General features: G+C 38.4%; 2 protein-coding genes across 2 annotated transcripts in view; both read right to left on the reverse strand.

Moving 5' to 3' along the window:
- The window catches only part of LOC115435643 (membrane-spanning 4-domains subfamily A member 8-like), a 24,192-nt gene extending 8,157 nt beyond the window's left edge, over nucleotides 1-16,035 (reverse strand). Inside the window, exons 1-4 of the mRNA XM_030158213.1 lie at nucleotides 15,941-16,035; nucleotides 3,501-3,695; nucleotides 2,705-2,824; nucleotides 2,552-2,608 (exon numbers count right to left, since the gene is read on the reverse strand). Coding sequence (XP_030014073.1) covers nucleotides 2,552-2,608; nucleotides 2,705-2,824; nucleotides 3,501-3,677 — 354 coding nt within the window. The 5' untranslated portion in view covers nucleotides 3,678-3,695; nucleotides 15,941-16,035. The remainder of the gene's footprint in view (nucleotides 1-2,551; nucleotides 2,609-2,704; nucleotides 2,825-3,500; nucleotides 3,696-15,940) is intronic.
- Nucleotides 16,036-19,172: 3,137 nt separating this feature from the next.
- On the reverse strand, nucleotides 19,173-27,225 carry LOC115435644 (membrane-spanning 4-domains subfamily A member 15-like). Its single transcript, XM_030158214.1, has 7 exons — nucleotides 27,131-27,225; nucleotides 25,190-25,384; nucleotides 24,395-24,514; nucleotides 24,242-24,298; nucleotides 22,620-22,736; nucleotides 21,473-21,595; nucleotides 19,173-19,494 (listed from the first exon to the last, which is right to left on the reverse strand). The coding sequence occupies exons 2-7, from the start codon at nucleotides 25,364-25,366 to the stop codon at nucleotides 19,429-19,431; spliced, it is 660 nt and encodes a 219-aa protein (XP_030014074.1). The 5' UTR covers nucleotides 25,367-25,384; nucleotides 27,131-27,225; the 3' UTR covers nucleotides 19,173-19,428.
- Nucleotides 27,226-27,296: the final 71 nt, after the last annotated feature.

Below are 27,296 nucleotides of genomic sequence, written 5' to 3' on the forward strand. Positions count from 1 at the left end.
ACAGTGCTTCAGTTTCAGCTTCACAGTTTGTCATCTCTTTTATGTTTTGCGATTCTCTCTCAACTCACCACATCTTTTTTGTTAGTACGTTTTTTTTCAAAAATATTTTTATCAATTACTAAAAATTTCAGGAGACCCCGTTTGAATTCCAGGTGACCCCATGTGGGGTCCCGACCCCAAGGTTGAAAACATTGTCTTATATGGTGATACTGATATTGGCTAATACACATGCTAGCATTTCTAGTATGGAGCAGAACACTTTCTATTCTATTCTATTCTATTCTATTCTATTCTATTCTATTCTATTCTATTCTATTCTATTCTATTCTATTCTATTCTATTCTAAGGATATGTCATCAGTGTAGAACAGCCACAATATGAGAACATATTAACTGGTACATTTTGGTTTTGTAAATCCTTTTGTCATGTTTGTTCTGGTGTTCTTGTCAAACCGTACTTTTTTTTCTCGTACTACATCTATAAACTCAGAACAGACTAAATCACCACCAAGCTAAGATCCGTCATTGTCAGAGCAGGGGGGGACAGCGGTCCGTGATTGTAAAAGTGAAACTGACACTGAAAACACTTTACTAGTCCTCTAACTCTCCGGGCCAACCCCACCCCTGGGAATGCTGGGCCTTATGAATTTGTCATGTTCACCCTCCCTCAACGGTGGCCCAGGCTGCAGGCCCCAGTGTTAACACCAATATGTCAGGACTGAGGGAGTAAATGTGGCGTTCCTGTCTTTCCCGTCATACAGCGTGCTACTGCGCTTCCATGATTGTAAGGCTATTGTATTCCAAAATGACTAATATCTCCGAAAATATTGGTCCCATCAACTTGCCGAGATATTTAATGTGGAGACGGGACTATTCCTCAATTGTAGGTACCAAATTAGCCAGTTCAAAAGGTCTAAATTTGTCAGAATTGTGCCGATACACACACAGACGCTCTGAGACCCTTCCAGTATTATGATATAGATTATTTAAAGCTATACTGTATGATGTGGCATTTTTACACTTTTCTTTTGTCATATTAAAATGCTCCTAATAAGCGTGTGTCAAACTAAAATGTGAAAGAAATCCACCAGGTATTGAAACTAAAAAATGTTCAATTCTCATATATTGCTCATATTTCTGATAAAATTCTGACCAATCATTTTATTTGGCCCAAATGAAATAATTGGCCAAGCCTGGCTGAGCCTCCTGTCAATCATCCATTACCGTCATCCTGCATCCAATATGGGTACCTCTGTATCTGACGCTTCACTGGCGCTGCTCCTCCTGTCACTGACCTCAGTCTCCTGTCTAGGATGTGTTTGGATAGGACTGAAATGCACATGTGGAAGGGAAAAAATGGATTTATTAACAGAAACAACAACTAAGGGGAACAAACAGGAGCCCGGTGAATAAAGGATGGAGATAAAAGTCCAGTAGTCTGGTGTACTGGACTCCACAGATAGGTCTGCACAAAGCTCAGCTTTTATGACTCATACACGTACATGTACTTGGTGTCACACGATGTAGGATTATGTAGAATGATAAATGTATGACTATGAAACTTCAAATGTCCACGGAAAATTTGCGGAGGCTGCGCAATCACAGTGTGCGCACCCATCCCCTGGGCACCTCATCTTCCAGCTGATGAGGTGCAGTGAAGACACTGACCCAGCCCTGCACAGACCAGAACCTTAAATACAGGGTCTACTGATGAAACAGGAGCCACGGCAGGTGGATGATGTGTCTGATTACTGAGGGAGGGGTCTGCGGACATGCCGAAGCGAACTGGACCTCCACCTCCACTTCCACCGCATGCATCAGGTGGGAGGAGGAGAACGTCAGAGCTCAGGCAGAGGGAAGCGGGCGGGGCTTTGGAGGGAGGCGGGTTGTTCATGTTGAAATTTTTACTAAGTGCTGTGAGAAATGCCACATCGGTAGGTATAGCTTTAATGACAGTGTGTATCATCCATCACTGTTAAAAAAATGGAACACAGTATGCAATACTGGAGTGTGTAAGAGCATTTTCAAACCGGAAAGTCTAAAATAATTTTGTGTTTTTACTGTTATATTTGTTGTGCTGTACCTACGGCCTAACTATCATCCACACATGCTCAGTCTTCCTGTACTTGACACTGACTGGTTTTCAGGTGGACATGTGTCTGATGTTGGTGTGTTGTTAATTGCACTCATTGTGTTGTTCTAGAATTGTTTCAAAAGTGTTTTTGCAGCTCGTAAATTAACAGAACCATGGTTTGGGTTGATCCAGTATGAGACCACCTTTTTTGGTTTAACCAGACCACCTGTTTGGTCCATGGTCCAGGAAACTGAACATTTATGAACATATGAACATGCTGACCAAGGCAGGAGTGAAAGCACCCTGAGTCTTGTGTGAAAACTGCTGTTTGTCTAATTTCATGAATCCATGCCATTCTCATGTCTGGTGCCTTCATATGTGATGATACAAGTGAGAAATACAAATATTAATGTCAATAAACAACAACAAAATGTCCTTTTCAGGTAATATGAGCATGTTATACAGTTGAACCACTCACCAGACATGGACTGGGGAACTTCTCGGATAAAATGCACATGATTCCAAAGAAAATGAACTGGAAAAAAGATTTCAAAAGATTGATGATGGTTTCACTTCAAATTACAAATTCAAATAAAGAATCAAAATAAAAATACAGCATCAGCTTGCTTACCAGTGCTCCGAGCCAAAATGGATACCCGATATATTGCATTCCAAAGGTCAACAATCCACCACCAGAGCAGAGGATGGCTCCAAGCCCGATGTGAAGCGCCCCAATCATGATCTGCAAAGCCTGCAAAAGGAAAAACATGAACTACAGGGTGTCCACAAAGTCTGTTTACAATTTAAAAACATTATTACAAAAGCAACTGATGAGAAATGTTAATCAGATTTGTTCTATGTTCTCAGTGGTTTATGAATTTTTAATCATATTGCATTTGTGTATTTCAGGTACCCTGTTGATGAAATAGGTTCTGTTAAATGAAAAAATGATTACTCCTCAAGAAAAGACTCCATGTGTATCATGGTTTATTGAAACAAAATCAAATACAAAGCCTGTGTGAATGTGTGGAATCATGTGCAATCGAATCATTGGTCCATTTTTCTTCAACGAGAGATCAAGTACTACAAGTGTTGACCTTTGACCTTTTGAGTGACTATGTGTCACAGATTTATCTATTCATTTGCTTTTGTAACAAAATTTTTTAAATTGTAGAGAGATTTTATGGACACCCTGAATATTATTATTTTATGTCAAAACCACTTACAACTTAAGTTAGCAGTATTAAAGTTAAATGAGAAGTAAAGCTGTTGGACCACTTTGTCTCATGATTTCAGGGTGCTTTTACTGTTTATGTAAAAACAGTTTATTTTATTTTCATTTCATTATTTTCTTTTAAAAAGAAAATAACATGAATCTCCAGTAAACCTTTCACTCATGCTTTGTGTATTTGTAGTGTGTGACTGACCCCCAGGACTGACTGAGACGTTCCCTGGAGCCTCCGAAGGGGCTGAGACACAGAGCAGCACACAGGGCTGCAGCAGAGACCCTTGAGGATCTGACACAGTGGAGGACAAGCACTGTTGGGGTCAGAGGTCAACGTGAAGACGGTGACCCCGTCTGCTTTTGCCATGGTCACAGACATCCTGTCAACTCCTGGAAACTGAAGGAAACAAGAGGATTTACAGAGTTTGGCAACTACACACACATACTGAGTTCTTCACAGAAAATACATTTTAAATTAGGTTGTTTTTTTTTTTTAATAATACTTTGCAGGACCTGATGTTGCCCATAATTTCTGATGAAAAGCGGTCCATTAAGCTAAAGTTACTTTTCATTTTAATTAGAGATCGACCGATATGGGTTTTTCAGGGCTGATACCACTTATTAGTAGTTAGAGGAGGTCGATAACCGATATTTGGAGCCGATATTCATTTGCAGTAAAAGTGTAAAAATTGGCGCAAAAAATTTTGAATAATGCAAACACTGAAATTCGTTTAAATGCCTAAAGCTTGTTTATTTAATCAAACAAATAGAAAATAATAGCTCCAGAAGTGCATGGATTTCCTAGACTCAGAAGCATCTCTTATAAAGTTGAATAAAAGCTTAAACAAATAGCTCCCTGAAATTTTTTCACAGTAAATAAAGTAAAATTTAAATATAACTATAATGACTTATCTTTGTATTAAGTTTAAACACAACAAAAATAGAGGGTATGCACGTGATGCCACCGCTAGCGGAAGTCACCGCGGTTACGTCCACTGAGTGGCAGAAAGAGGGAGATGAGTAGCAGCTTTGGCTTGAATACTGCGAAAACTTTAGAACAATCTAAAAAAATCGGGAAGAGCTGTTGTGCCATTGATTGCACAAATAGGTTTAAAAAGCACTCAGAGCTATCATTTTAGCGGCTACCTAAAGCCAAAGACAGAAGAAGCAGATGGATCGCTGCAATTTGTAGAAATAAGTGGAATCCAGGCAACGAAACCTGGATTTGTGGTTGACATCTCGTGTCAGGTAACGTTAATTTATGCTGTATTCTTGCGTAAAATCATACCTTAAATTACATATTGTTTTGGCTAACGTAACTTCTTAGTAAAGCTCTTAATGTTAGCATCTGTAATTTAGTTCTATATTTCATAACTGAAACGTTTTTGTCTTCAATTGTGTGATTATGAATCTTGTGCTCTACATAATTTGTAAACTAGTTTAAACTGAGGCTAAGCTAGTTTTCCAAATAAGGGGGTACTCTAGCACAAAGCTGTTGTAGCTGTGTTGTATCGAGTATTTGATGTTAACTCTACTTAAATCTCCACAGTACCAGTAGATCATCCACTCACTTGGGTCAATACTAAGGGTTCAACTCCAGTAAATCAGTAGTGAACTGTGAGCACTACTGCTGGGTCTTCTCACCACCAAGAAAATACGTCTGCACTGACATAAAACCTCAAAAACAATAGTATGTGGAATTGAAAGCGCTCACCAGCTGTAATCCTCTAATTAACGATGACGAGGATGTCAACAACTCTTTGGCTTTTGTATGCTTTCAGCCTTTGCATTGGGTATTTTCCCGGCGTTGAAATCAGGTTCATATAAATGTCAGGATACGTGATTTCTGGCCACATATCAATGTTCGTAGACGGGTCATTCCAGAATTGGAGGACATTTGACGTCCCACCCATCAAATTTTAAATAATCCATGTACAAAATACTAAAACATGGAGTTTCTGTGTAAATTTACTCGTCCTGAGACCAAATCTAAAAAAACTGGGAGAAAAGAATGTTTGTAAATAGTTTTAAAAATACCAAATAAGTCTGGAGTACCCCCTAAATTGCCATTTTTCACTTGTCCCAACCCCCTGATGACCAAATTGAATCTCAAATAAAACAGTTAAAATGAAATTTAAATCCCTTTTTTTTGGTATGACTAGTTTCATTGGTGTCTCTTGTAATTGCGGGAACATTTTTTTAAATAAACATAATATTTTAAATAATAATTATTATGCATGGAACCTGTGTCCCACAACATGCACTCAACCCTGTTACCCATAACCTTTTTGCATGGTAGAAGAAGAAGAAAGCAGTGAATCACATGATATGCTGAAATTGACATCATCAAACAGTCTTCCAAAAGAATGGGTAGAGCAAAGGTATGTCCTCTCTTCTATTTTTCACATTTTCATAAGATTGTGAGCCTTGGTTGAATGTCTCACTCTACCTCACTCAACCCTGTTACCCATATTAATAGGATAAGACAAATTCTTTTTGATTTTTTCTTTACTTATTTACATAAGTAAGTGTGTCCTCTTGGTCAGCAGTAACAGCTAGCTAAGTAGCTAGCTTCTATGCCTGAGAAAAAGCTAACATTAGTCTGGATTTACAACCCTGTTACTCACAACCCTGTTACCGTTATTAGAGTAACAGGGTTGTACTACATTAATGGGGTTGCATCTCCTCCAGTTTACTCAGACTTTACAAACTATTATTTATGGTTCCAGTCAATAATTTACATTATCTGAGATAGAATTTAGTTAATCTACATATTGTAAACACATTCCTGAATTTTCCAGACTGTATTGTTTCCTTTTATTTCCTAATGGTAGTCCAAATGGATTATGGTTGCAGCAACTACCTTGATGGGATTATTAACTTGACATAAATCAAACTATATATAAACAGTGAGTTACAATTCATAATAGGGGACATTAAATTAAGTTAGATAATTTTTTTTCTTACAGTGTGGCCCACCATTGAGTGCTGCTGAAAAGCAGAGATGCCACCGTGCCAAGCGTGATGCTGATGTACAGAGGAGACAACAGTGTTTACTAAAAGAAAGACAAATGAAGGAAAGATGGAGAAACAGGAAAGAAGTTGCTTCAAAAAGACCGCAGTGAGAGAGGACAGCATGCCCAACGAAAAAAGTGGAGAGAGGCTCATAAGAGGAGTAAAGCCAGGAGAACGTTACCTGAAGGGTTAATAATGGGGGGGGGCTTAATATCAAATACCATATTAGCCCTGATTTTCTGATGCAACAAGATGTTCTAAGCACTCCCGTGTAATTTTTTTGAAATTTTCATCCAAACCCCCCTAGCCTGAAAATTACTTTTTTAACTCTGAAAATTACCACTTTCCCAGCTTCTTCACTCTTTTGTCCGGTGCAGTGTAGAAATCTGTTCATGATGGGCCATTTAATGATCTTATAAGTGCCATATTGTATCGTAAGAGTACTTTGTACAGTGAAAAGTCTAATGTCAAGGTCATGTTGTAGGTTAAAGGTCACCAAAATGCCTAGTTTTTTTCAAAAATTCATACCATTCTGACATTTTATCAAATCTGTCCTAAGTTCTGTTCCCTCTGGTTTCCTGATGGGATCCCCCAAGGCCTTTGGCCCTTTAAAGACACATTAGAGACTAAATATTAAAACATGTACTTTACATTTGAATTTGCCGCCATTAGTGTGACGGGAAACACTAGCACACATTTAGGAAGGAATCACCAACACTTCATTCATTCATTCATTTTCTGAACCCACTTTCTCCTCACTAGGGTCACAGGGGTCTCTTGGAGCCTATCCCAGCTACTTATGGGCGAAGGCGGGGTTCACCCTGGACATTTCGCCAGTTCATCACAGACTGAACATATAGAGACAACCACTGTCACATTCACACCTATGGGTGATTTAGATTAACCAGTTAACCTATCAGAGCATGTGTTTGGATGGTGGGAGGAGCCAGAGTACCCAGAGAGAACATGCAAACTTCACACAAAAAGGTCCCACCCCCATCGACTGGTGTTAGAATTGAACCCAGGACCTTCTGTCTGTGAGGCACCAGGTCTATCCACTGCACCACCCACAACAGGACATATACATGTAAATGTCAAAGTCATGTGAAACTACCGTTTGTTCTTTTTGACATGTCTGTATGGAGAATACATGAGTAAATAGTTGTGTTTAATGTGTCTTATTGAATGGCAGTTGTCTGTGGTCAGTAGATGTGTTCTGAGGAGAGAACCTGAGCCCAACATTTGGAAGAACCCACATTAACAGCTTCATTCCATCAAATATGCATTTGGACCATTTGGGTGACCTTTGACCTATAATTTGACCCTTGACACTACACCTTTTTTAGTGCAAAGCACTCTGAAGACATGACATGTCTCACAAAAAACATTTAAGGCCCAGCATGAGCAGATTGTTACATTGTACTTCATCAAAAGTGAAGAAGGTTTGAAAGTTTCCAAAAACCCCATGTTTTCAGGGCTGAAAAAGTAATTTTCGGGGTAGGGGGTGGTTTTTGGATGAAAATTAAAAAAAAAAAAAATACACAGGAGTGCTTAGAACATCTTGTTGCATCAGAAAAGCAGGGCTAAAGTTGAATCAGAAAAATTTCTTGAAATAAGCCCCCCCATTATTATTATTATTGTTTTTTTTTGTTGTTGTTTTTTTTGGGGGGGGGGGGGGTTGTTATTTGAGAAACAGTGCTGACAGAAAGTATTAAGTTATTCAAATAATACTTTGGTGTCTTGAGCATTTGTCACTTTTATATAATGATCTATAATCAGAAATAATGTAGCTGTTACTTCATACAACCCTGTTACCCTAATTTCAACCCTGTTACCATATCTTTTTAATTGAAAATAATCATAAATTACTTTCTCAGCTCAAAAGTGTTCAACCCATTGCCCTTTAAAGAGTTTATGTAATTATATGCAACATGTGTCAGAGTAAATATTGTAAAATAAATACTGAAATTGTTAAAGTGAAACATGCCAATATTGAAAAGTTGGCCGAGACAGATTTTGAAAGTTGCTAAAATTAATTTAAATCAAGTCATATGTGAAACCAAATGGTTATTCAGAGAGAATGTTACTTTCTTTACTTAATGGAAAAGGAATTACATTTAAGAAATTAATTAATGCACTTTTTTCAGGTTCCTTAGTGTTGGTAACAGGGTTGCACCAAGTATTACAAACACCACATAAATCATGTAATAAAAATTGTACCATTGATGTGTAAGCTGAGCCAATCAAGCCTTTGATAGTTTATTACCTATTATTGATGAATATATAATGGAAAATTAGAAAAGTGAAGGTTTATTTTTCAAGAATTTTGAAGCCCAAATGTCCTCCAATTCTGGAATGACCCAGACCACTTGTTGTTTGGTAGCTTGTATGGATCCATGTCCAGTGCAATTGTCTTTAATTTCATGTTATATTCCACATTTTTCCCGGTCTCGCTGTAGTCACTGCTATGCTCCGTCATGTTGAGCCGGTTTGTTTTTGCCACTCAGTCTGACTTAGAGGGGCGTGGCCCAGGGGGGAAGTGACATATGTGCATTCCCTCTATACAGGGAGTTAACCAGCTCAGCAGCAACTCTTGTACACTCTTGTGCCACATGCTGGCATCTGCTCAACTCATCATGCTTAATTTATTACAGCATTTGGGAAGCCTTAAGTTGATTTCATTATTAAATTCTATATTTTACCATGCGATAGCAGGGACCCTGTCATTTGTAGCGTCATGACGAGGTGGAGTGAGTGAACAGAACAAACACAGAACTATAAAAAATAACGCATTTTGACTTTTCTTGCCATGACCAAATTCCAGAAAAGCCGTGTTGATTGGCTGGTATCAGGTCAAAGGAAGGACACCATTTGCAAGCAACATTTATGGTGACAAATGGGCCCAAGGAATGGACCTGAGACAACAAAACCTAAGCCCATTGTCATCTGTTTCTCATCAGAGCCATCTTCCCTGCCATGATGAGTTAAGGAACACAGGAACTGGGTGTTTACACTTTCACCTCCTTAATTTCAACATCTGTGTCTTATTATGTTTGCTTATCCAGAGGTGGAGGTAAACCTAAGAACAGAGACTGAATAACAAAATCCTTATCTGTTACCATGTTAATAGTGTCACAGTAATGTGTTAACGTTGATTGTACTCAGCATGTTAACCCTTTTATGCATACCTATGCAAGAGCCCATTTGCCTGGCCTCTGACTTTATATGTTATGTCCTGTTCATGTCTGTTGAAAGTAAGAGTAACACTGTCTATAACATGTCTGATAAAAGTGCTACCATCTTACTGATGCTGAGTGAGGTCACAGTTGATGTATAAAGTTTGGGTGATCTTATTTAAGGACGGAGACAGGTGTTTCTTACAAGTTTGCAAAGAGTCCTATCTCTCTCCCAAAGAAAGAGAAACGTGACACTTTTGGGAGCATGCAAATGACCTGCGAGGTGGGCTGGACTGGCGCCAAAACGGACAAAGAAAGCAACGCCCAAAGGTATCGATGACTCATCAATATGCATGAGGAGGGCGTGCCGGGTTGGTTCCCGGCAAAACTATTAAAGAATATGGAATCAACTTCTCATCAGAGCTGTTCCATCTCCTTGGCTCTAAAACTTCGGTGAGCGCTTTTTCATCTTTCCCAGCTCTCAAACTTCTCGGCGCGAGCGCTCCGGCCTCCTTCAGGGCCAGCTTTCCACTTTAAGTAGAGTTACCTCAACTTCACCTCACTAAAGTTATAATATCTGTAATATAGCCATCTGCCAATTTAGTCTACTTTTCTCATGTCCATAATCTCCTGCTCCCTATTGTCATATTTGTCTCCTGTCTTTGTTTTATTTGTATGTCTTAGTTTAGTCAATAAATTCTTTATGTGTGTACAAATCCGCTGCTTCAGTTATTTGTGCACTGCCTCTTCACACTCGGATTCCCTGTAGAGTCAACGGCCCACTAACTTTGAAAGGTTTCCAAATTATTGGTTTGGGTTGATTTAAGTTTAAGCTTCAGTTAGAAATCTGTAATTAAATTAATCAATAAATCAACGCTCCTTTCTTATATAAATTGGGTTCCTTTCCTACACATTCAAAACTATGTTGCTACATTATTAATGATTAATATAATAAAAGCTACATAAAAAAGTATAATAGTTGCTATGAGTGCAATTAAACTCCTGACAGAACACAAACAGCCTTTAGGGCTTTAATGAGCCCACAGTATTTAAAATGTTCCACCATGTTCAGATAAATCACTTCTGAATTTTACTCTCTCATCTTCACTCTAATTTTCAGATCATAGGACTAGAAAGCTCACAGCAACACTAGTAGTCGTGAGTTGTAGAGTTTTTCATGTGACTTTAACACAAACACACACTATTCTCCACATTACATACATTTTTCTCCATTACTAATACATAGTCTGCAGTGCGTTTAGAGCCAGATTGACGAACTAATGTTCTGGTAAAAGCTCATCAGACTCCACCTCAGCGTGCTTCCCTAAAACAAGTGAACTGAGTTTTTTACGCGCTCTCTCTTAATCCCACACACGTGCTTTTCTATCACGGACTGTTTCCATCTCCATATAATCAGCAGTCTTCTTTTAAGTAATTCACAGACATGTCAGGAGGTAATATGAGTTAGCAGAGCTGCCGCTAATGTTTACTCTGCTCTGACGTTATTCTGCTGCTCACTGTAATGTTAGTAGTAGTTGTGAGATGTAGAGCACTGGGATGTTTAGTACAATTTCGGAAGAGTTGTCTGCGTTTACCTTCGATACATGTGTTTTCTCTCCGGAGCTTCTCACACGAGAAAATTTTCCCTCTCCGCGGTGTGTACCCCGAAGGGGTACCCCCCCACGTCAAATAGTGCCACTATGGGGCTCTGACCACATGCGTCGATTTCTGACAACTTGAGATGAAGCTGTGTTGTTGTGTGTGTGAGGACAGCTTCTGCATCAACCAATCAGAGGGCGCGGGGTGGATAGTGCTGGAGACAGTAGGCAGGAGAGAGAGAGGCGTGGCTGCGTCTGAGCCCAAATAACCCAGTTTTAAATTGATTTCTTGATATTGCCCGTCGGATTAAAAAAAGGCCGATACGGATATACGTCAAATTTACAAATATCGGCACCGATAATCGGTCGACCTCTAATTTTAATTGATAAATTACTTCACTTAGTTTGAGTTAATGTGGTTTACTTGACTTAAAAATAAACTACATGCGCTACACAAAACTGTGATATCATCATTTACCAAACTGAAAAACACCGAGTTATATGGAGACAGAAATAACATTTAAAAAAGTTTAGTGACAATTTTAGATGATTTGGATGATTCTAAGAGTCTATACTTATGGGCTGTATAACTAGGAAAATTATGTTTATATAATACTGTATAATCAGGTTGTTTTTATGTTAATATGAAATCATGAATCTATCTTTAAAAATCAATTTTATTCCTAATGAAGTAATCACACTAAGGGGGTTTATACTGATACAGTCACTGCACAAGGAGTACTGTTTACATGTATTCCATTGTTGTGGGACGTGGTCAATGCCGAGTTCAGCACTTGGGTTTCTCGTGAAGCATGAAATGTCTTGGACAGAACGAACTTTGTTCCTGTTTTTGCCACCACGAGAAGACAAACATATTTCTCTGTTCTCCTGAAGTAGATTGAAGTAGTTAGGGAAGAGGCCCCGCCTTCAGGGACCATGTGTCACAGCTGTCTGTCAGTCAGGGCTATTGCAGTGTAAATAAGAAAAGCACTCAGAGAGCGAAGACCTCCGACAGACAGATCTGACCCCCCACCCCCATCACCACCAAAATGTAATAATTTCTTCCTTGTGCCAGTATAAACATTTCCTGAAAATTTCATGAAAATCCATCCATAATGTTTTGAGTTATCTTGCTAACAAACAAACAAACACGCACGCAAACACACAATGCAAAGCAATCACAATACCTCCTGGCAGAGGTAATAAGGATTCTAGGAAGTGGGAACCATGTGAACAACGCAGGGGGCGTGTCCAACAGTGACACACCAAAACTGATGCTGAAACAGAACCGAGGTTCTCTGCACTAAACAGACTCAGGCCCGGACTGGCTAATTGGGAGGACCGGGACAATTCCCGGTGGGCTGGTATAATATATAGGCCGCGAGGGCCGGACTTCACTTTAAATATATATATATATTTATATATATATATATATATATATATATATATATATATATATATATATATATATATGTGTTTTTTTTTTTTTTTTTTTTTTGGGGTGGGTGGGGTGGGGGGTGTTCAGTCAAAGCACTGGGTTGATCACGTAATCTGCAGCCACTGTTCCTGGGCCACCACCCCCTCTACCAGCAAGCTGTTGTTTTTCTTCCTGTTTTTTGCAGACACACCTTGGCATAACATGTCCTTGCATACAGTTAGTAGCTCTGTACTGTATCTGTGGAGCATATACGATCTGTGCTCTGTAGGCTGTCGATGGTCAGCTGTGTTTGCTGTTTGAAACATGGATAATAGAAAGAGCAAGGGTGGTGTGGAGAAGGCAAGAATTAAAAAGAGGAAAACTCTTGAAGCAAACACAGCCAAATGTGCCAAAATCTGCAACTTTTTCACAAAAACGTCCTCCTGATTGGAAACAACTAATGAGGACGATGAACCGGGTAAACCACCTTTCAAGTTAGTTAATTATCGAGTCAATGAATTGTGTGGCATTGTGGCGTGTAACATAATGTTATGTAATTTAAATAATAGTATGATGCGACGCCACATAACTGGGAAACTTTGTCTTGTAGCTCCTCAGAGTCAGAAAGCAGATCCAGCAGCAGGCACCAGCCATGAGCCCACAAGTCCAGAGTGGGCAGGTAGGACTGCTCAGAGAGGGAAGATTATTAGAATAAATAGGCTCCAATGAAGAGTATGGTGTAGGTCTGTTCAGTATGAAAGGTGCTCTGAGATGCTCCAGGATTCAGCACTACATGAATGAAACTGACACCAAGGCTTTGCAAAATAGAAGATTTGTGCTGAGAATTAGGACCATTTTAAAAATGTGCTTTAGTGTCAGAAGCAGAGCCAGGAGCCAATAGTGGGATTACTCCTGTCAGGATGGAAGGAAAAGGTGAGCTGTTGGAACAGACTGTGTGAACAAGCATTAGTTCCAGTAAAACCACTTTCTAGACCCAAACGATAGTCCTGACCTGTTTTAATTTTTATTATTAAAAGTGAGACAGTAAATACACAAAGCCCACAACTGAAAGGCAATAGCATGAAGTAACATCAAATAAGCCTGCATATTTTGCCAATGTAAATATCTGAATTGGTTAAGTAAGTCAAAATGTCTGTAGATATTATTTTTTATTGTGATACAGGTGCAGGTGAGTCTAGGGCAGGGCTCACCAACACGGTGCCCGCGGGCACCAGGTCGCCCGCAGGGACCACGCGAGTCGCCCGCAGGCCTGCTCCAAAAATAGAACTAGTTCAGGGTTCTCCAACACGTTGCTCGCGATCTACCGGTGGTTCGCCAAGGGTCACTAATATAAGAACACAAAGTTGATTCGTCATTTGGTAGAACAGGTCTAAATTTCCACCCAATCAAAATTAAAAGTGTCCTGTCCCCCCCCTCCCGAGATGAAATGGTCAACTAGCTGTCAATCAAACTTTAGCGCTCGTTTGCTGCCTGTCATTGGAGAGGGGCGGGGCCCAGGATGAGCCAGATGCCTGGCAGGTAGTGGGTTTAGCCCCGCAACAATGTGGGCTGAATATAGTCAGGGAGTTATTTTCACCAACGATGAGACACGGATTTCTGTTTAACAAATGTGAAAGACGAGTGTGTGTGTGTGTGTGTGTGTGTGTGTGTGTGTGTGTGTGTGTCTGATCTGTGGCACGTTCTGGAAGTCGGTAAAAGATGCAACGTGGAGCGGAATTTCTCCAAAGTTCACAGCAACTGTTCTGGAGATTCTCCAGTGGGAATCAGCCTCCGTGTAGAGAAGGTAAAAGAGCTGAAAACTAAAGTCCATAAACAACAGTCCATGTTCACTAAACTGACCAAGACCAGCGCTTCAACAGAGGCATCAGTAAAGTGGGTCACATCCTGGACCAGCGCAAACATATGTACACTATCTGCACATGCGCTCAGACAGCTGGAGTCGGACCTGAACAGGTGCCTCTGTGTTTGACTCCAGTGTGATGACTGTAGAAGTGACGGGGATGGTGGATTTATGTGCACAAAGTTCTGGTTTTAATTAATATGTTTTGACAGCATACGTGAATTTAGAAAAGGTCAAATCCTTCAGAAAAACAGCAGCACATGCTAGTGAAGTTTTATTGTGTGAGTGACAACGTTCCTTTTCACAATTTCAAAGTATTAAAAATGCACATACAGGTGTGTATTATTTGTTTTTAGTAATTCTATAAAAATATGCAGGATTGTTCCATTTCATAATTTTTGACAGTATTAAAATATTTAGGAATACAGCATGCAAATGCTTGTATTTGTTTTTTTCTACTTTTGATTTTCTTAATTAAAGTAAAATAATAGTTTCATATTAACGCTTTTTAAGTATTGTAAATGTTAAAACAAAGATATATAAATAAATAAAATAAGTGAAGAGCACAATGTTACAAACGTATGATACAAAATATGTATATGTATGAAAAATAACTATGTAAACAAATGTTGCTAAATTAGAGTAGCCCTCCGGCAACTTCATTAGGTAAAAGTAGCCCACAGAGGAGAAAAGGTTGGTGACCCCTGGTCTAGAGAAACTGGAGGAAGTGTGAAAGGGAGAGCAGAGTCTACTGATGACAGAGGAGCAGCTCAGCAGCACAACCCTGAACCACTAGGCACAAAGGAGTCTGTTGTTAGCTTTGATTACTTTTGTCGCCCTCAGTCACAGGATATACAGACATTTTTTTCTTATCATCCTCGTCAAACCCCTAATATCACTATACCAAAAGGTTTTTAACAGCAAAGATGGAACAAACCGCAAGTTCCTGACTTACTGTGAAAAAAATCAGTCTCTCTACTGCTGTTTGTCTCAGGCTTTGCAGAACAGTGTGTAGACCTAATATGTAAGGTTATAATTACATGATTTTAATAATAATCGGTCGTGATCTAAAGTGGGCCGGTCTGAGGTATGAAACTCCAGGGCTGAAAACGAGTCTCAGTCCGGCCCTGAACAGACTCCAACACAAACCACCGTCATGAAAAATACAAACTCATATCTGAACAATTACAGAACATGAGGAGATTTTGCCCTATTTTCCTCTTAGTTCTGTCCATAAACTTTAACTGTGTCAGTGAAATGTGATGCCCAGTGTGATGGGATGTTTTGGCCTGGGGCAGCACTCAGCCTTTTCTAATAGAAGACATGTTCAATACAGCAGATGACACACTCCTAAATAATAACATATTTTTCTCACTGTAAACACACTTCTCTTTCATAATCATGATGTCGATTGTTTCTAAAGTGATATTCCATATAAATGCATTATTTCTGCAAAACATACACTAATAAGTGTCCAAACTAACTCTAGTCAGTAAATGACAGATTCAGGAGTTCATAAAACATTCCGGTCATCTGTCACCTGAACCAGACTGTTTCAGTACAACAGTTACTTACCTTTCACAGCCTTGTGATGCGCAGATTTTTACTTGAAGAACTGGAGAAGAGGAAATATCCAACCTCAGCTTCCTCCTCCTCCTCTTCTTGTTCTTTGTTGTTCTAGCGGGCGCCATCTAGTGTTAATGTGCAGTACTGCAACTACTATGATGGCAATAACTACCCCTTTACAAAAAGAAAACAAAACTAAAAACTATTAATAAGCCTTTGATCAACCCACTTTACTTCAGATCAGGGGTTTCAAATATGCGGCCGTGGGGGCCAAAACCGGCCCCCCAAAGGTTCCAGTCAGGCCCATGGGATGAATTTACAAAATATAAAAATGACTGAAGATATTAACAGTCAATGTTGTCCAATTCATTTTTGTTCAGGGGCCACATAACATACAGCCTAATGTGATCTCAAGTAAAATAATAGAAAAAAATAACATATACATAATAATTCAAAATGTTTTTCTTGGTTTAATGCAAAAAAAAAAAAAAAAAAAACATTATGCCCATAGATAATGACAACTCAAAAAACTCAAATTCTTTAACAAAAAAAAAAAAAAAGAATAAACTGAAATGTCTAAAGAAAATTAAGTGTAATTTTAACAATTTTCTGTCTGTTACTAAATGTCTTTTGTATTTGTAGATCCACTGTGATCTGTCAGCTGTAATATGTAGATATTTGTACAAACCTGTGAGGACAGAGGGAAACAGGAAGTGTTAAAAAGCAAAAACAGTATACAAATATACATAGATAAGAAACTTACATTGCAACACACCTGCAGGGAAAGAAAGAAAGAAAGAAAGAAAGAAAGAAAGAAAGAAAGAAAGAAAGAAAGAAAGAAAGAAAGAAAGAAAGACAGGCCAAGGGTTAAAGCAAAGACAGAGGTTGGGAAGTTCCACACATATCAGAGACATTGTGTAAAGCTCAAGCGTTCAGCAAATAATATCCATGTAAGTTAACACCCAACTGGTTATAGTGAGCTGGAAGAGCTGACTTTTCCTGGTGAATGTCGTCCTTGAACCTTCATGAAACAAAAGCGTCTTAAACATTAGTAAGAACCACCACCGCTCAGACCCACATTTTAAACCATGGGGGTCAAACTCCTTTCAGTTCAGGGGCCACATTCAGCCAAACTCGGTCTGAAGTGGACCGGACCAAGAAAATAATAATCTACAATCTACAATCTATCCTCTAAAACAATGTAAACAACATGAAGAACCTAAAATTTCTTAAGAAAAATAAGTGCAACAATATTATACACAAATCCACAAAACATTTAGTAACAGGCAGAATATTTGAACAATTCCACTTCTCTGAGGCATTTCAGGTTATTCACATTTTTTCTGATGGTTTGTTTTAGTGTAAATACAGGAAAGTTACATGGAAATGTTTACATTTACAGAGAGATAAAAGTGGAGTTGTGAGTATTTACAGGTTGTTATAATAGTATTTTACTGATCTGACCCACTTGAGATTGAATTGGTCTGAATGTGGAACCTGAACTAAAATGATTGTTAATGAGGGACCTCCTGAACCACTATGAACCCCCCAGACCCCTCAGGTCATCTGGATCCGGTCTGTTGTCAGTTCCCAGAGTCAGAACCAGACCCGGAGAAGCTGCGTTCAGCTTCTATGCTCCACATGTCTGGAACAAACTTCCAGAAAACCACAGATCAGCTGAAACGCTCAGTTTATTTAAATCCAGGTTAAAGACCCACCTGTTCTCAGCTGCATTTGAATAGAGAGATCTTCACTGTTTCTTTTAAGCTTAAAGTTTTTATCTGTTTTTCTATTCATGTTTTTTTTTCTCATTGCTTCCCTGCTGTAATGCTTTTAATGTTTTATGTAAAGCACTTGGAATTGTCTTGTACATGAAATGTGCTATAGAATTAAACCTACCTTGTCTTGCCTTAATATCTTAGTGTAATTTTTGCATGTCATGAGTTCATCTCACGGGCCAGACTGGAACCTGTGGTGGGCATGTTTGACACCCCTGTTTTAAACTATTACCAGCTGTCTTAAGGACTGGATTACATAGGATTTACATGTTGATAACTGAGCAAAGATCAGGCATCAGAAGGGAAAATACACACAGGCTGTAAGTTTTGAGGAAAATGCTGCATCTGGAAAGTTGATCTTCCTGTAGGATTCACAGCTGGGCCAGAAGTCCACACCTGGATTTGATAAAACAAATAGTTCAGATCCTTCCACTGGGTAATTCCTGCAGTAATTAATATGTTTCAGTTCTTTAACCCTTTAACTGATGAATTGAGTAGGTTCTCATTTCTTGAACAACCATCAGTTTGATACAGAGCATGAAGCTCAGACTGTTTCAGCTGACAAAGGTCATGTGGTCTGATGAGTCCAGACTGACCCTGTTCCAGAGTGATGGACGCATCAGGGTGAGAAGAGGTGGATGACATGAATACCCATCATGCCTAGTGCCTACAGTAAAAGCCTGTGGGAGCAGTGATATGATCTGGGGGTTCTTTAGTTGGTCAGATCTAGGTTCAGTAATATTATGTGATGAAATAATAATGATGGAAATAAATGTGATGTTGCAGAAGTTTATCGAAATAATGCGTAACGTTATCAAAGTAGAAGGCAATTCAACGACACATTAGAGTGTAACAAGGCTGTTAAAGAGCAACAACAGTAAAAGAAACAGTCAATATTATGATACATATATTTCTTAGCGTAAGTATTTTAAAGAACATGCTAGCAGAACTCTTGTTTTTCCATAGAATACATATAATTCATGCACAAACATGTTGAATAAAAAAGGCATATGGCTTGACATGAAGTTACGAATGAATGAATGAAATCTTTATTTCGAGCATGTAGACAGTGAAATCAAAACAAAAATCAACCAACAAAATATATATAAAAATAAATATATATAAGTACTGGTACAAAAATGATTGATAAGCAAACAAACAAACAAATAAATGTAATAATGATAATAATAATAATAACAACAATAATAATAATGGTATAACAATATCACACATCCTTTTTCCTATATACACCAATGTGACAATACCCATTTACAACTTATCCTACCAGATATTAACACCAGATATTAATAAAAACTAAAACAAACAAACAAACAGACACAAAACAAAAAACAAGCAAAAACACATATATATAATATAAATACATATAATATTCTATATTGTCTTATACAGTAATATAGTAATAATACATTCATTTATCCACATTTAAACTAGATATTATCAACACATATGTGGCAAAGCCCCACTATGAAAAACAACTGGATTCCCTCCTTCAAGCCCGTTCCTCTCTGTATTTTGTAAAAATCATTTGTTATCACGGGAAACAGACAAAAATAGAAAACAAATTTGATAAGGTGCACATTTCTACCCTCATAAATCTTAAAGCGCAAAGAAGTCTGCAGGAAAAGACAGAGGCAGTACTGACTGAATTTATAAAGTATAAATGCACAGTGTTACAGCCCATAATAAAGCAGATTTGATTTAGACTGCAGGGTTACTGGGGATGTCTTTCAGCAGTGGTTTGTAGAACTCCGGATTTTCAGTTTCCTAAAAGAGAGAATATCAGTAAAACGTACAATAAAGGAAGAGTCTGACATTTTATGGAAAGCAATTATTGATGATTTTAATTTTTTCAAAGGCAAAGAAGATGGACATAATGTTTACACATGTCCATTAGGCCTGTAACGGTACACATACCAAACTGAACCGTTTCAGTACGCACCTAATCGGTTTGGTACACAGCTGTACTGAAACGACACAGTATGTTGAGAGAAAAGAAAAAGTTGTTATGCCCAGGGTGTTTACCAGGGCGAACATAATGTGCTCACACTTTGTCCCCTTCCAGCTCCCAAGCACACACGTCAATCAAAAACTAAGGTTCACAATATTTATTTTTTAGCAACTAAAGGAGGGTTAGAAGAGAGTTCAGCTAAAACAACAAACAAAAAGTCTTCCACAAGGTTCAAACTAAATTACCTAATCCAAAATAAATGCAAGAAATAAAATACATAAAACTTACCTAAACTCCCTAACCAAAAACAGGAGAAAAGGTGAAACAATAAAAGCCAACCTCCCCTACCAGAAAAAGGATCAATTTACAAAAACTCTATTTACAACTATATACAAACAAAGTATCACACGAAAGCATGAAGACTGACGATCACACACAGGAACATATGGTTGGAAGCTGGCAGGAGGCAAGAGAGAGAGAGAGCAGTTGGATCAAGGGTCAGTTTTAAAGGGGCCGGGCAATCACGCTCCATCAGCTTCCTGCAAAACAAACAGACACAAAAAGGGCACAGCACACCTACAGGACGGGGGAGAACACACACACTAAACAGAAACATATATACATATATACATGTAAATAAACAAATTATGACCCAGGGTCATAACAAAGTAATGAAAGACGTTGGTCGATGCGGAACTTTAAATCTGCGCAAGTTCCTCACGAACATATTGAAGGAGCACACATTGACCTGAAATACGAAAGATCAGCTGATATAAGGTAAAAAAAACAAACAAATATGATGTCAACCTGGAAGGAAGAGACTGAAGACCCTCCTCCATCATTACAGTCACGTTTGGGATCACTTCGGGTTCAGGTGAAAGACAACCGCCTATGTCCAGTAGTTCTGAAACACTTACACTTACTCTGTCTGTCTGTCTGTCGGTCTCCCACAGGAGATAGATGTATAATATGTATAATGACAGATGTATAATAGAAGAATAGAACCCAGGAGTTGGACGTTGAAAGTATGTAAAGTTTCACTTTCCTTTCCTGCCAGTGTTAGTTATGGACAGCAAACCGACGTGTATTAATGCCCCCCCAGACCAAAAAAAAAAAAAAAACCCTATGTGTTTTAGAGAAATCGCACCCTGCACACACACACACACATGCACGCACGCACACACACACACGCATGCATGCATGCACGCACACACACACACACACACACACACACACACACACACACACACACAGTGTCCTAAACAGTTTGTTATCTATCCTAAAATAAATAATTTGGTTAATTTTGTTGTCAATGTTGCTCTTCAGTTTGTTAAAAGAGAATACGAGTTTGCCCTCTTCTTAATGTTGCACTTCATGTGAAATTTTGTTGGTGTTATTTTTATGCAGAATGTGAACCGACAGAACTGTGATTTGATTTTTGTTGTTTGTTCAAAACTGCCTTTCAGGGAAAAGTGCAATACTAATGTTTAAAATACATTTAGTAATATTTTATTTATTTTATTTTCTATTTGATTTATAGCAGCAGAATTATATTATTCCTGTTTTCCTATATTCTATTGTCTCCAAAAATTGGGGGAAAAGTATTCAAAAATTCATAATAAATGCATTAAAGACATTTTGAGGGGTTTTGTTTCTTCCCGTGCCGAACTGAAAAAACTGAACCCTGTCTTTCAAAACTGAAAACGTACCAAACCTAAAATTTTCTGTACCGTTACAGGCCTAATGTCCATTAAAGGAACAGTAAGTAATTCATTTCTATTTTTCTTCCTTTACCTTGGTTTCTCCACTTCCTCTCTTCTTCAGAGCTTTGATGCCCAGGAAAACCACACTGACGACGATACAGAGCTCCAGGTCTGACAGGATGATCAGGACAATGTTGATGCTTCTCACCATCATCTGGTGGAACACAACAACCACAGTCACCTACCAGAGTCATTTCAGCTGCAACCTCAGAGTTAGTACATGGCCTAACCTGGTACCCAGTGAACCACAAGAATCCTGTATCTGTAAATGTAAGGAAGGGCTTGACATGTAAACCGAACAGCTGATAGAAGGTGACTTTAACAGGGTTCCTACAGGTGTCTACAAGATAAATTTAAGACTTTTTAAGACCTTTTTAAGACTACTTTGAACAGAATTTAATGCCCATTTCACAGCCATACTGGAAAAAATTTGTGATGCCAAGAATTTAGGAAGATGTATTTATTTACTCCAATGCCTTGATTCCCGTCGTTCTGAGATCAACTGATTTAATGCACAAGGTGCAGTGAATTTCACACACATTCCCCTCCACTTGTGTCAACCAGGTCCAAAATGATCTTTTCTCCAACCAAGCATTACTAAATTTGTACTTCCTCATTCTAACTTTTCAGCCGTCCCTTAAAGTTCCCAGTCAGCTTTCTTAGGTGACACTCACATGACTAACAGCTGCATGTGTGTTGGGCTGAAGGTTCTGCGGTCATTCCTCACCGGGGACTGCAAAGTTATCTTTAATTGGTTCCTCAATTCAGTATAAATTATCAGGTTGGAACGAGTGGAACTGAGTCGACTAATGTTACTTTGTTTGCAGTTTGGACACTGAACAGACACATTTAAACACAATACAGCAAACAAGTTTATAGCAACAAAACTGAAGGCCAACCATATATATCCTACCATTATATATAAATATATAAATATATAAATATATATATATATATGTATATATTGGAAGTGCCACAAAAGTAGCAGTGGGTCTTTATGGGTTAATGACACTTGATCTGCAGATCTACGTTAAATGAAAGATCAAACAAGTTTCCAACAGGAGGTTAGAAACTCCAAGGATTGTGGGGCCGCACAAAAATATATGACTTAAGGTCTAGAAACTGTACGTAAAGATGGATAGGATACTAATGCATTAAATAACACATTAATCACACACCCATAATTGATAGCTGTCGGAGTAGTCATCATAGTTGCCAGTGTTGGTGCTGTACAGGACAATGGATGTAATGGCAAAAGCAACTCCTGCCAGGTTCAGAATCACATTGGTGATGACCTGAAATACAGGACTTGTCAGTTTATTCACAAGAAATAGGAAAGAACTAAAAACAAAAGCAAAAAAGGCAAAACAAAAAACTACCAAGCCTCTGATATAAACGAACAATATTTCTGCCATCAGCGAAATGACATCTTATTTGGTGATACTGATATTGGCAAATACACGTTTGCATTTCTAGTGTGGAGAAAAACACTTTCTATTCTATTCTATTCTGTTCTATTCTAAGGCTACCTCATCAGTGTAGAACGGCCACAATATGAGAACAAATTAACTGGTACATTTTGGTTTTGTAAATCCTTTTCTCATGTTTGTTCTGGTGTTCTTGTCAAACCGTACTTTTCTTTCTCGTGCTACATCCATAAACTCAGAACAGACTAAATCACCACCAAGCTAAGATCTGTGATTGTCAGAGCGGGGGCGGGGGGTGGGGTGGGGGGGGTGGTAGTGGTCCGTGAGTATCCAAGTAAAACTGACACTGAAAATACTTTACTAGTCCTCCAACTCTCTGGGCCCACTCCACTCCTACATGGGCCCCCTGGGAAAGCTGGGCCTTATGAATTTGTCATGTTTACCCCCATTAATGGCGGCCCAGGCTGCAGGCCCCAGTGTTAACACTGATACGTCAGGACTGAGGGAGTAAATGTGGCGTTCCTGTCTTTAACTTAATTTCCCGTCATACAGCGTGCTACTGCGCTTCTGTGATTGTAAGGCTATTGTATTCCAAAATGACTAATATCTCTGAAAATATCGGTCCCATCAACTTGCCGAGATATTTAATGTGGAGATGGGACTATTCCTCAATTGTAGGTACCAAATTAGCCAGTTAAAAAGGTCTAAATTTGTCAGAATCGTGTCGATACACATACAGACGCTCTGAGACCCTTCCAGTATTATGATATAGATTATTTAATGACAGTGTGTATCATCCATCACTGTTAAAAAAAATGGAACACAGTATGCAATACTGGAGTGTGTAAGAGCATTTTCAAACCGGAAAGTCTAAAATAATTTTGTGTTTTTACTGTTATATTTGTTGTGCTGTACCTACAGCCTACCTATCATCCACACATGCTCAGTCTTCCTGTACTTGACACTGACTGGTTTTCAGGTGGACATGTGTCTGATGTTGGTGTGTTGTTAATTGCACTCTTTTGTGTTGTTCTAGAATTGTTTCAAAAGTGTTTTTGCAGCTCGTAAATTAACAGAACCATGGTTTGGGTTGATCCAGTATGAGACCACCTTTTTTGGTTTGACCAGACCAGCTGTTTGGTCCATGGTCCAGGAAACTGAACATGTATGAACATATGAACATGCTGACCAAGGCAGGAGTGAAAGCACCCTGAGTCTTGTGTGAAAACTGCTGTTTGTCTAATTTCATGAATCCATGCCATTCTCATGTCTGGTACCTTCACAAGTGAGAAATACAAATATTAATGTCAATAAACAACAACAAAATGTCCTTTTCAGGTAATATGAGCATGTTATACAGTTGAACCACTCACCAGACATGGACTGGGGAGCTTCTCGGATAAAATGCACATGATTCCAAAGAAAATGAACTGGAAAAAAGATTTCAAAAGATTGATGATGGTTTCACTTCAAATTACAAATTCAGATAAAGAATCAAAATAAAAATACAGCATCAGCTTGCTTACCAGTGCTCCGAGCCAAAATGGATACCCGGTAATTTCCATTTTAAAGGACAAGGCTCCACCACTGGAGCAGAGGATGGCTCCAAGCCCAATGTGAAGCGCCCCAATCATGATCTGCAAAGCCTGCAAAAGGAAAAACATGAACTACAGGGTGTCCACAAAGTCTGTTTACAATTTAAAAACATTATTACAAAAGCAATTGATGAGAAATGTTAATCAGATTTGTTCTATGTTCTCAGTGATTTATGAATTTTTAATCATATTGCATTTGTGTATTTCAGGTACCCTGTTGATGAAATAGGTTCTGTTAAATGAAAAAATGATTACTCCTCAAGAAAAGACTCCATGTGTATCATGGTTTCTTGAAACAAAATCAAATACAAAGCCTGTGTGAATGTGTGGAATCATGTGCAATTGAATCATTGGTCCATTTATCTTCAATGAGAGATCAAGTACTACAAGTGTTGACCTTTGACCTTTTGACTGAATATGCATCACAGATTTGTCTATTCATTTGCTTTTGTAATAAATGTTTTAAATTGTAGAGAAACTTTATGGACACCCTGTATATTATTATTTTATGTCAAAACCACTTACAACTTCAGTTAGCAGTCTTAAAGTTAAATGGGAAGTAAAGCTGCTGGACCACTTTGTCTCATGATTTCAAGGTGCTTTTACTGTTTATGTAAAAACATTTTATTTTATTTTAATTCCATTACTTTCATGTAAAAAGAAAATAACATGAAGCTCCAGTAAACCTTTCACTCATGCTTTGTGTATTTGTAGTGTGTGACTTACCCCCAGGACTGACTGAGACGTTCCCTGGAGCCTCCGAAGGGGCTGAGACACAGAGCAGCACACAGGGCTGTAGCAGAGACCCTTGAGGATCTGACACAGTGGAGGACAAGCACTGTTGGGGTCAGAGGTCAACGTGAAGACGGTGACCCCGTTTGCTTTTGCCACGGTCACAGACATCCTGTCAACTCCTGGAAACTGAAGAAAACAAGAGGATTTACAGAGTTTGGCAACTACACACACATACTGAGTTCTTCACAAAAATACATTTTAAATATATATATATATATATATATATATATATATATATATATATATATATATTTTTTTTTTTTTTTTTACAATACTTTGCAGGACCTGATGCTGCCCATAATTTCTGATGAAAAGCAGTCCATTAAGCTAAAGCTGCATTTCACTTTAATTGATAAATGACTTCACTTAGTTTCAGTTATTCTGGTTTACTTGACTTAAAAATAAACTACATGAGCTACTCAAAACTGTTATATCATCATTTACCAAACTGAAATACACCGAGTTATATGGAGACAGAAATAACATTTTAAAAAGTTACGTGACAATTTTAGATGATTTGGATGATTCTAAGAGTCTATAATTAGGGGCCGTATAATTAGGAAAATTAAGTTTATATAATATTGTAAAATCAGGTTGTTTTTACATTAATATGAAATTATGAATCCATCTCTAAAATCAATTTTATTCCTAATGAAGTAATCACACTAAGGTGGTTTATACTGATACTGTCACTGCACAAGCAGTACTGTTTACATGTATTCCATTGTTGTGGGATGTGGTCAATACCTAGTTCACCACTTGGATTTCTTGTGAATCATTAAATATCTTGGGCAGAACAAACTTTGTTCCTGTTTTTGCCACCACGAGAAGACAAACATATTTCTCTGTTCTCCTGAAGTAGATTGAAGTAGTTAGGGAAGAGGCCTCGCCTTCAGGGACCATGTGTCACAGCTGTCTGTCAGTCAGGGCTGACACAGTGTAAATAAACATTCATTGTTGTAAATACTCAGCAAAAAAGCCATGCTTTACTGCATTTTAGAATAATTTCAAACAATACATGCTCTCAATTAAATACTTTGAAAAGCGAAAGGCAATCAAAATTGTTGAAATCTGTACTTACCTTAATATATTCATCTGAACTTTGACACCCCCCCAGTATGAGTTGGCATACTTCTTTTTCTTTTTCCTATCTATCCTCTCCTCTTTTTCTTCTCTCCTTTCTTTTGATACATGACTGTAATTAAGCACTTATATAATGTCTTCTATTGCAAATGTTTCTCTTTTGTATATTTGATATGAAAAAAAGCTATTTTTGTATTGTAAACTGTGCTGTTCTTTAAAAAAACAAAACCTGCAGTGTAAATAAGGCTTCTGGGAAGTGGGAACCATGGGAACAGCGCAGGGGGCGTGTCCAACAGTGACACACCAAAACTAATGCTGAAACAGAACCGAGGTTCTCTGCACTGAACTGACTCCAACACAAACCACCGTCATGAAAAACACAAACTCATATCTGAACAATTAGAGAACATTAGGAGATTCTGCCCTATTTTCCTCTTAGTTCTGTCCATAAACTTTAACTGTGTCAGTGAAATGTGATGCCCAGTGTGATGGGATGTTTTGGCCTGGGGCAGCACTCAGCCTTTTCTAATAGAAGACATGTTCAATACAGCAGATGACACACTCCTAAATAATAACACGTATTTTTCTCACTGTAAACACACTTCTCTTTCATAATCATGATGTCGATTGTTTCTAAAGTGATATTCCATATAAATGCATTATTTCTGCAAAACACACACTAATAAGTGTCCAAACTAATTCGTCAGTAAATGACAGATTCAGGAGTTCATAAAACATTCCGGTCATCTGTCACCTGAACCAGACTGTTTCAGTACAACAGTTACTTACCTTTCACAGCCTTGTGATGCGCAGATTTTTACTTGAAGAACTGGAGAAGAGGAAATATCCAACCTCAGCTTCCTCCTCCTCCTCTTCTTGTTCTTTGTTGTTCTAGCGGGCGCCATCTAGTGTTAATGTGCAGTACTGCAACTACTATGATGGCAATAACTACCCC

The sequence above is a fragment of the Sphaeramia orbicularis genome, chromosome 16 (genome assembly GCF_902148855.1).
Source record: "Sphaeramia orbicularis chromosome 16, fSphaOr1.1, whole genome shotgun sequence".
In the NCBI taxonomy this organism is placed as follows: Eukaryota; Metazoa; Chordata; class Actinopteri; order Kurtiformes; family Apogonidae; genus Sphaeramia; species Sphaeramia orbicularis.